At 64.2% G+C, this 10,517-nt stretch overlaps 2 protein-coding genes across 2 annotated transcripts in view; one reads left to right on the top strand and one right to left on the bottom strand.

The window, feature by feature from the left end:
• The window catches only part of MNEG_2619 (hypothetical protein), a gene marked incomplete at both ends in the record, with an annotated part of 8,055 nt that extends 3,742 nt beyond the window's left edge, over positions 1-4,313 (bottom strand). The window contains 10 exons of the mRNA XM_014048908.1: positions 57-324; positions 529-1,191; positions 1,489-1,605; positions 1,765-1,851; positions 2,005-2,157; positions 2,426-2,755; positions 2,902-3,048; positions 3,299-3,409; positions 3,636-3,746; positions 4,257-4,313. Of these exons, the coding sequence (XP_013904362.1) occupies positions 57-324; positions 529-1,191; positions 1,489-1,605; positions 1,765-1,851; positions 2,005-2,157; positions 2,426-2,755; positions 2,902-3,048; positions 3,299-3,409; positions 3,636-3,746; positions 4,257-4,313 (2,044 nt within the window). The remainder of the gene's footprint in view (positions 1-56; positions 325-528; positions 1,192-1,488; positions 1,606-1,764; positions 1,852-2,004; positions 2,158-2,425; positions 2,756-2,901; positions 3,049-3,298; positions 3,410-3,635; positions 3,747-4,256) is intronic.
• A 2,550-nt stretch (positions 4,314-6,863) lies between these two features.
• On the top strand, positions 6,864-7,866 carry MNEG_2620 (hypothetical protein; the record flags this gene model as incomplete). The annotated part of the gene is made up of 1 exon (XM_014048909.1): positions 6,864-7,866. A coding segment is annotated over one exon (1,003 nt), but the record flags the coding sequence as incomplete, so codon positions are not given.
• Positions 7,867-10,517: the final 2,651 nt, after the last annotated feature.

The following is a 10,517-nucleotide window of genomic DNA, read 5'->3' on the forward strand; positions in this document are numbered from 1 at the left end:
AGCCAGCACCGCCCTCGACGCGGCCGCATCCGCCGCCAGGCGGGCGGCACGCTCACGCGCAGCCGCTGCGCGGCGCGCCGAGGGCAGCGTGTTGCAGCGCGCCTTCTCGCGCTCCGCCTCCGCCCTGGCGGCCTCGACGCTGCGCCGCAGCTCCTCTATTGCAGCGGCGTCCTCCCGCCGCTGCTGCTCCGCTGCCTCCTTGCACGCCGCGTGCTTGCCCCGCTCCAGCGCGAACAGCCGCCGCGACTCATCCCGCTGCGCCTTGAACGCCTCGGCCTGCCGGGTGGCCTGGTTGACGGTGAGGGCCGGCCGGCCTGGGGGAAGCTGCAGCAATGAATGGGCGGGCAAGGGGTGGGGGAGCAGGTCACTAACAGGTACCATCCATGGTGGTTGGATGGAGAATCAACGCAGCGCAAGCCAGTCGCACGTGCACGCCGCTACCTGCTTCATTACGCTATCACCAACTCAAACGGCGCACCCATTGTCTACGTTAACCCTCCAATCTGGCCTCGGCGCAAGGCTCCTCACCGGGAGCCAGGCGTCAAACCAGTCCATCGCCTCTGCTGCAGCACATGCCGTCAGCGCCGCATGCTGCGCCGCGCCGCCACCCTCCGCCTGGGCCCCCTGCTCCCCCACCACACCCCTCCCAGCCTGCGCCGCGCCGCACTGGCCGCGCTCTGCACGCACAGCAGCGCTCGCGGCACCACCGCTGCCACTCGCTGCGGCCCCCGCACTGACCAACCCCGTCTCAATCCCTGACTCTGGCACCCCCTCGTCCGCGTTGCTCCCTGCCCTGGTCTCATAGCGCTCTGGCGCCGGCACCGCGAAACCCTTCTCTCCGTCGCAACCCTCGCCGCACCCCTGGCATTCAGCCAGTGCTGCGGCGTCTGCGTGCCCGTCGCAGCTGATCGCCGTGCCGACCGCGCCGGCCACTCCCACGTCCCTCGCTGGCACGCCCACGCTCTCGCGGCCCTCCTCCCCCTCCCGGTCCTGTGCCGCCACCACGGCCGCGCCCTCACCCTTGCCGCCCTGGCTGCCCGCGCCGCCCTCCAACGCAGCCGCGGGCTTGTACTCCGCGCTCACCACCACCTCGGAGGCAACCAGTGTGCCGTTGGGGGCGGCAGGGGCATGCTTGTTGCTGGTGGCGAGGGCCTTGGTTACGGCAGACTTTGACTTCTTTGCGGCGGCGTCCTGGGGGATTGCGCAAAGTTGTTGCAGGATTGAGCAGGCCGGTCAATGCAGCGTGCGCACAAGAAGAGGGGATGGCGTTGCAAAAAAGAGGGCAAGGTGCACACAGCATGGTCACAACATCGTCTTCGGTGGCGCTTGGCAGGAAAATGCACCCTACAATGGCCTGCAAGACCAGTCTAGCCATTCGGACCGGAAGATATAAGGGATGCAGTGCTCCCCGAGACTCAGACACACCCACCATTTGCTACCTTTCAGCGCACGCAACCCGTCGTCTGCTGCCCCTCTCGCCCCTCGCACCTTGGTGCAGGCCGCCTTGTGGGTTGCCGTCCTCCTGCCTCCCACCACCCGGCAGGCCCCCGCGGCGCTGGCGACCTTGCCAAATGCAGCGGGCTGGTCCTGGACGCTGCTTGATGCCTGGGGATGGTGTGGGAGTCATGTTGGCATCCCGTCCAGAGACCCATGCAGTTCAGCGCTTCCACGCAGCCTTCTTCTGGTGTGTGCAGAGTTATTGGGATCTTCACCCGCATTCACTACGAGGGCAATCAATGCAACAACCGGGCATTGCAGACCCACCTCCTTGGTGCCGGGTACACCGTTGGCAGCGGGCGCCTTGACCCCGGTTGCGGCGGCGCCGCTGCCCTTGGCGGCGCTGGAGGGAACCTGTGGTTGCCAGATTGGGGCGTGAGTTGCGTCCCACGCATACGCGTTCCAGACCAGGCCAAGCAACATGATGAGGAAGGCTGCATCGTCCTGCACGACAGGAAGAGGCAGATCAATCAGACCCGGTTCAAACCCACCCACAGCCAACGCTACCTTGGAGGTGCTCTTCTTCTTGCCACTCTTGCCCTTCTGAGCCTTCTCGCTGATATGCGCGTTGCCCCCGGTGCCACTGCCAGCATGCGGCGCGGCCTTGTTGCCGTTGTCCTTGGACTTCACGTTGTCCTCGGCCTTGCTGCCGGCCAACACCTGCTGTGTTCGATGTGAGTTTGCGGGCACGTGGATTGCAGCAAGGGGCAGTCATCAATGACAAGCGTGTGGAATTGTCTTGCCCACCTCACTATCAATCTGTGAAAGGGACAGCAAGTGTAACAAGCTCTTGCACAAGGTCAAACGATACTGTCTGCTGTCCATTGTGTTGGGACGCGGCGCACCAAAACGAGCCGCTCAGAGCACGGCGGTAGGTTGGCGTCCGTCTCACCAGCACTCGTGGCCCACCAGGCCTGCCCAGGCTCACCTTGCCGTCCCCGACAGCACCCTCAGTCTCCGCATGTGCCGTGGCCCCGCCCGTTGCATGCTCGCCCGTGCCGCCGCCCTCCCCCGCGTTCGCGCCCAGGCAGCCGCCGCCCTCGGCCCCAACCAGCTCCTCTGGCACCGCGGCTATGACCGCCGAGGGCCCCCTGGTCATCAGCACATCAGCGTAGGAGGCGCTGCCCCACGACGCTACTGACAGCCGGCGCAGGGGGTCGGCATTTGCATGGCTGCAGTCGCTGCTGCTGGGTGCAGGCTTGGGGTTGACAGGCGCGGATGTGGCCCTGATGAGGACCTTGATACCGCCGCTGGACGCCTGCACGGCGATATTCAAAGAGAAGTTGGCATAATGAGCGGGGATGATGAAATGTCTGGCGCAGGTTCAAGGGTAGCAGATGCATCGGCTCATTCCTTGGGGGCTGTTGTGTTGGCCCCGCGCCTGGCGCGGCTTATGAAGCACACCTTGTTTGTGGGCGGCAACGGGGAGCTTGCCGCGCCCTTGAGCCGCGCCTTGCTCAATCCCTTGCCCGCCGGCGCCGCCTCCTTGGAGGGCGCAGCGTCGGGTTTTGACGTAGTACTGCTGGCGGGTGTGGTGGGGGTGTTCTTGCCCTGCCAAGCAGGTGAAGCATAAGGCAGGGCAGAATGAGGACGGCTTGATGGGTGTGTATGCCCAGTACTCTAACATAGCCCATCCATAATCTCATCAACTCTAAGTGGCCAGTACACGACAGGCTGAGCTGGCACATGTGGCGGTATGTTGGTGGAGCGGCTCTCGCGTCTTACTCAAGTCATACTCAGGTCTGGCGTGGACTTGTCACGGTGATGCAGCTACACGCTTGCTTTTTGAACCCGTCCACACCTTAGCCTTGGGAGCCTTGGCCTTGGCCTCAGTGCTCTTGCTGGCCTTGGGAGTCTGTGGCGGCCCTCCCTTGGGGGCCTGGCGGGTGGCGCGCTGAGGGGTGGGGAGCACCTGTGGTTGCGTCGCAGCAGCAGATAGAGGCCCCAGATGAGACAATGCTGGTTTACGCATGAAAGGCAACTAGGAGGAACACTGATACATGAGTTTATCAATTCAGAGTGAGCAAGTGCGAAGATCAGATTGCCGCCTTCTGTGATTCAAGGAGGATTGCAGCTGTGACGCATGCAGAGGATTACAACCTGCGCCCTCTGCCGCCCGCAGCCCCGGCCCGCCTCACCTCCTTCTCTGCGCCCTCCTTCAGACCGTGCAGGCTGGCGAAGCTGTTGGCCAGCAGGCTCTTGGCCACTTGGTCGGCGGTGACCTCGGCACTGCTGCAGGGCCTCAGGTCCTGGCGGAGTGGGGGATGGGGGCAGGGAGAGGGGGATCGGCAACAGGCGGTCATACGACTGCCGTTGCAGCAAACAGCACCAGAGGAAGGCTGGCGCGTTTGAAACGTGATAAATTTGTGCGTTAGATCTGCATGCATGCGCGTGTGCGCACGCACTCACGCACGCACGCACGCACGCACAGACACACACACACACACACACACACACACACACTCCTGCCATGAGCCCTTCTCTGCAAAGCAAATGAACACCATCGCCGCACGCTGCACATGCACCAACCTTGATGGTATTACGATGCCCGGCCGGGGCCCACCCGCCCTGCATGGCACAGGAGGGAAAGTGCGCGCGTGGCCGTGAGGCGGCTGGACTGTGCACTGAGCAGCCCTCTGAGATGGCCGTGCTATACACTGCAGTGACCAGAAATGCAAACCGAGGGCAAGATCAGTGCACATTCCTCCATGCCCGCGTGCGCACGGGACGCTGCGGTGCTGCGGGGGCGCCGCACACACCTTGTCCGCATTTCGGCGGCACTGCATGTGCGCAGCTGCGCGCGCATCCGTCACCATCTTGTTGCCCGGTGAGTAGGTCAGCTTTGTTCAACACAACGTGGTCGCACTGGGCGCTCAGGGGTAGCTGCTCTTGTGAACTGCTGAACAGCGGGCCGAGGGAGGAGGGTGCAGGAGCGCGCAACGCGTCAGCAGCGGTGCAGCTCGCTGCGCGGGACGGTAGGTGGGCTGCCGCCGCGCAGCAGGGCCTTCTTGCGGGTCATTGGTGGTTATGTTTCTCGTATAATGGCCGTAAAGCATGCGAACAAGCTTGCTTGGGGCCTGTGGGGCGCTCAACCCGCTCGGAAACGGGTGCATGCTTCGCGGGCAAAGGCTTAGATGTCGTCCCTACCACAAGCTTCTCATGATGATTATCAATTGGCAAATGACGAGCTGGCCGAGAGTTGTGGGCCTGCTCCCGTCTCTGCAGTCGGAGCTGGGGTCGTCGGGTCCAACTTCCTTCGGCACACTGCAGGTGGTCTGTCCTTTCGTTTTGGTACATTTCCAGAATTTAAACGCTCAGTGTGTGTCACAAGAGGGCCTCGGGGCGGCGCCGAGGCCTGGCAGGGTGTCATGTGGGCACGACAGCAATTTCAGGACATAGTTCAGCCGGCTGCAGGTACCCATACCTTGAATAGCATGATACAATATCGCAGCAGTCACCCAGTGTACATAAAGGAATGTGCTGGCCCCAACTACACGCTCAGCTAGTGCAGCACGCGACACCACAGAAGGCAGGCATGGCTTGCCGGTGTGCGTGCCGGCCGCATGCGCCCTGGACCAACCTTGACAAGTGCGGCCACCCCCATCATGAGGACTGTCCCTGCAGACGGCCTGGTGGGACGCCACGAATTGTTGCTGTGCAGCCAAGCCATGCAGCCTGCTGATCCGGCTCCGCGCCCACCAGCAGCCTAAATGGCTGTGGGCGTGCACTGCGTTGCGCTGATGTGTTGATTGCCCGTGGCGGCGCCTGCTCGTGCTCGAGGCGCACGCATCGCGCGGCCGACGCAGGGAGCTGTCCAACTGTCACAGCACAGCGCCTGCCGCGACATATCCATGTAGGCTGTCTGTGTCACAGAGACGTGCAAGGTTGGAACAGCACCAGGCAGCACTTTGGGGAGACTTCAATGCTGGCAACACCAGCGCTACGCACAGCGCTCGAAGCGATGGCAGCACAACAAGAAGGGGCAACTCTGGCGAAATCAGGTCACCCTGTGTACTTCGTCTGTGTAAGGATCAATGATTACTCACAATTCTGAGTGACTCGCGATCTGTGGGTGCTCGCCACATGATCAAAGGCATATCATACATCAGTCAAATGATTGAACGATTCGCATACAATATCATAAACCGCAATCTAAGAGCCTCGACGCCTACTCTGATGAACCCAATATTGCCTGAAGTCAGCGGATATTGATAGAAGCCCTGTGCCAGCCATCAACAGTACGGGATATGGTGAAGTCGGATGGATCGAGGGCGGCAGGCGAGTATGGGCCTGCTGGCGCAGTGCACACAGTCAATTGGCTCCTGCATGCACGCACAGCGCTGAAAGCGACCACCCTGGGCTGTGACGAGCCTCTAGAATGGATAGCTGAGCGGCCTTGCGCTGCGGTGCCGCCTGACATCAGGCTGGCGCCCACAACGCGGGGCCGCATGAGGTACACCATCAAACACACCGAGCCCCTAGTCTGCTTGCGGCCCTGCGTTCCTGCGTTTGCGCCCTGCCGTCTTGGGCATGCTAGGCTAGTGGGTCCGCACACGCGTGTGCAAACAAATCATCACCAATGTACTGCTCAGGCTGCTCGTACCAGTGCTGATGCCGCTGGTGGCGGGGACCTGCACAGCAGCTGCAGCTCAACCCACGTTCCTGCAAGGACAGCGCGGGGCAGCCTCTTGCCAGCTCAGCGCATCGGTGAGCTGTTGTTGGAGGAGCAGCCCACCAGGGTGGCGGTGGTGGTGGATGCGCCCTTCAAGGCGGTGCGGGCTGCGGCAACGCCTGTGCAACGGTCGGGCGCGTGCAGGGGTGCTGCCAGGTTCAGTGCTGACCCGCCCAGAACAGGCAGTACGAAGGCAACCCTGACGAAGCAGCAGCAGAAGCAGGAGCAGGAGCAGGAGCAGGAGCAGCATGCACCTTTGACAGATGCCGTTGCTGGGCTTGAAAATAATTCCAGTGACCAGCGGCTGCCACCAGCAATTGGGACAGGCAGGCTGAGGCTATCAAGGGCAGCGACAGGCATCGGCACGTGTGCTGGCGTGAGAGGCGACATACGCGCTAGCAACTTCCGTTCGGCAGCATGCGGCAAGACAACCGTTGCAGGGCGGCTGCAGCCCCCGACGACATCAACCTGTCAGACTGGAGTGAGCGGCGCCAACACTGGCGGGGCCAGCGGCATGGTTGCAACGCGGCCGCTTGGCCGCCTTCCACCAGTGCCACGAGGCGCAGCAAAATCCGCTCCGCCACATGCCCAGCAGCTGCAATCCCTTGGCATTCACCTTAGAAAGCCCGCCACCGCGCCTGCAGCGCCAAACGGCCGTGCGCGGGGTGCAGCAGGCGCTGCATCAACACCCGGGATGCCGCGGCTGCCGTCCCTCGTGCGACCGCCCAGCGCCATGGCTCCCGCAGCAGGGGCCGTGGTGCAAGACGGGGATGCGGCGGGAGCGACTGGGCTGGGGCGCAGTGGCAGCAGAAGTAATGGTGGCAGCGGAAATGGTTGTGGTCAGCCGAACACTGGCAGCAACAGCAGCAGCAGCAGCAGCAGCAGTCTGGCTGCCACCACATCGCCGGCTACCGAGGATGCCGAGCGTAGCGAACTTCAGGCGTATACACGCTTGGACCGCAGTGCTGTGCCGCTTGCCGGGGCCTCAGCATGTGTTCCAGGATGTGGGAGCGCTTTTGATTCGCTGGCAGCATCCCTGGCGCTCCTGGACGCCACTGCGTCGCGCGCAGGCGCAGCGTTGTCAGCCGCCTTGGATGACGCAATCCAAAATAGGCGGGGCCTGGCGCAGGCAGAGAGCAACGGGGCCCTTGGCAGCTTCCAAGAGGCGCAGCCGGTGCCGTGCGACGAGGCAGCCTCCACCATTGGGTCTCGTGGACGCAGCATGAGCAGGGCCAGCAGCAGCAGACCTGCATGCGGCGCAGATGCTGCAACTGCACCCACCATAACACATGCGTGCCAGGATGCACTCAGCAGCAGCAGCACCAGCAGCAGCACCAGCAGCAGCAGGCAGCCAATCGCATCGCCAGCAGCCACGCAACATGCTTTTGCAGGGGCAGGCATGGCAGCAGACGCACACGAGGCGCGGCAGCCAGGGCTCCCACAGCCTCCTTCCCCCGCCGCGGCCAGAGCACACCCCAGCAGCGACGGGGCCTGCCGTGGTGCACGGGGTGGCGCGCCATGCCGGGGGCTGGCCTCCAGGGACCCGCTCAGCGCCGTTGTGCGCCAGCTCAACTGCACCGCCAGCAAGCTGCGCCAACTGCAGGTCTCAGCAAGTGGTGGCCTGGGCGGCGGCAGCATGAGCTGGGCTCCTGAAGAGGCGATGGGTGCCACACAGCCAGTCAGGCCTTTGGGGGACGGTGCGGCACGCGTTGATGTGTTGACGCGCCTGGCGCGCCTACACCAGCGCCTCACTGACGCCGAACTGCAGCTGGATGGATACTTATGCGCAGGAGGCTGCGCAGGTGGTTTGAGTGAACCAGATGCGAGAGGTCCAGTGGCATGCGGTCGGGTCACCTCAACCTGCAGCACCAGGGTTGTTGAGGCTGGCAGGTGCGGGGACGCCTGCACACCCGCTACTGACAACGGTGGAGAGCTGGATGAGGCAGCCAGCATGTGCAGCATCCCGGCTGGTGGCGGTAGTGCGAGCACCTCTGCTGATCCCGGGCAGCGGCAGCAGCAGCAGCAGCAGCAGCAGCAGCAGCAACAGCAGCATGATGCATGGGAGCACGTGCAGGTTGGCGGGGCCGCGTCCGCAATGCAAGGTGGTGCATCCAGCAGGCCGCTGGAATCATACTGCAGCTCTTCATCTGCGTCAACCGCACCTTCTGAAGAGCAAAAGCACCAGGAGTGCAGCGGCGGCATGCACGCTGGCAACGGCTCCCTTGAGCCAGCCACAGAATTCTTCCGTTCGAAGCTGCCACCTGATCCGTTTTGCTGCTACTAGAACAAGCTGTAACCCGCATCCCTCCTCAATTGGAGCGCCGCTGCGGCTGCGCGGTTCTGATGTCGCAGCTTCGTACTAAGAGATTACTCATGATAACAGGTGGACACCGGCCACCGCACCAGGCCAGCGGCGCCATCTCACATATGACACTTGATCCGTTGCTCAAGGGCACTGCTGATTCACGACACGGTATACAAAGTAGCATGCGATCTCTCCTGGCGCGCGTGGCAGATCACTGCATTCAAACGAGGTCGCACGCCAACCGGCATCAACTAGCCACTCATCAGAAAGCTTTTGGAGGGGCTTGCTGACGCTCGTTGGTACCCAGGAGGTGCGCGTGCTGTGCGCGCAGCGTTCTGAAATCAGCTATCAGCGCGCCTGCTCCCTTCCGCAATGGTTTTGGATGCGTTAAATTCGACGTTTTAATACGCGCCCATGCAGCAACGCCTGGCAAAGGGGGCATGGGTGGTGTCGCACCAGCAAGCAGCAGCGGCGGTGCATGCGCCGAAATGATTTGAGGAGCACACCTCCACAGACGCACGGTACGCTGGTGCCATCTCGGCCTTCACATCGCAGGCTGAAGCCTGTGTATCTTCGGTCCCGGCAGCGTGGCGCTCACGTTAAGGCCGAGCCCACAGCGGCGCCGGCCGCCGGTGCCGTGGCGCCGAGCGCCAGCGGCCGCCACGGCGCCGCTGGCCACGCGCCCCTGCCGCCGCAGCAGCCGCGGCAGCCGCCGCATCCGCGCGTCGCGATGGAAGTCTCCTTTCCAGAGGACTGGCCGGACGATACGCCGGAGATGCGGCGCCTGGACAGGGCGCTGCGCTGCAACATCTGCCGCGACTTTCTCGAGGGGCCAGTGTCGCTCGGCTGCGGCCACGCCTGTGAGAAGCCGCGCTCCTGCAGCCGGCAGGGACCACCACGTCGGCCGCCGGTCCCGCCATGCCTGGAGCTGGCTGAAAAACTTCCACCTTTTTAGCAACGCAGCCATCTCGGCGGCTAACCTCTGTGCAATTGCCGCATCGTTCCCGCAATCGCGCTGTACCGCAGTCTGCTCCCAGTGCATCCGCAGCAACCTGGATTTCAAGTCGACGAACCAACAGAAGGCTGCGTGCCCAGAGTGCCGCGCCCCGGCGGACGCCTCAGACCTGCGCCCAGTGATTGCCTTGAGGGAGGCGTGCGCCACGTTCTCGGCATGCAGGGGCCTGCTGCTGGACGCGTGGGCGGCCAGGGCGCGGCTGCTGGCGCCGGAGGAAGCGGGCGACGGGGTCACTGCGGCAGGGACGCCCGAGGCAGCTGGTCGGCCTGGCAATGCGGCGGACGGGCCGCAGGTGCGGCGGCCGAACAGGCAAAGGGAGATGGCGCGGCAGCATACGCCTGCAGGGGGCAGCAAACAGGCTGCTGCTGCCGCGATTGCGCGAAAGCGTCCCAGAGACGAGGCTCCTGCCGCGCCGGCCATACCAGTCGCACATGCCGCGGCAGCCATCGAGCAGCGGCAGGCGCGCAGGCAGCGCAGCAGCAGCGGCGGCATCGATGGCGACGGCGACCGTGGGGCCAACTGTGGCGCCGAGAGATCCGGTGATGACGATTTCTGTCAGCCACGCTCCCGGCGCCAGCAGCGCCACCGACCTCAGCAGCAACAGCAGCAATTGCAGCAGCAACAGCAGCAGCAGCAACAGCAGCAGCAGGACCGACCGGAGTCCGTCTGCAGGCTGCGACGGCGACATGCGGCGATGGCAAACGGCACAGACGGCGCCAGCGGTGCCCATGGAGGGGCCAGCAGCGATGAGGAGGGCGACGGCGGCGGCGCTCGGCCGACGTCCAGCGGCAGCGACGAGTCATGGCACGCGTCGGACGAGCCGGAGGAAGAGGAGGGCGGCGGCGGCGACGGCGGCTCGCCCCGGCGGCCGGTGACTGGCGGCGGCAGGCGTGGCGGCGAGGGCGGCGGCGGTGGCAGTGCGAGCCCCAATATTGAGGTGGTTGAGATTGATATGGAGGTCGACAGCGACGCCGGCGATACAGAGCTGCCGCCTACCTCTGGCGGCGGGCGCGGCGGGGGCTCAGCAG

Source organism: Monoraphidium neglectum (genome assembly GCF_000611645.1).
Source record: "Monoraphidium neglectum strain SAG 48.87 unplaced genomic scaffold scaffold00301, whole genome shotgun sequence".
In the NCBI taxonomy this organism is placed as follows: domain Eukaryota; kingdom Viridiplantae; phylum Chlorophyta; class Chlorophyceae; order Sphaeropleales; family Selenastraceae; genus Monoraphidium; species Monoraphidium neglectum.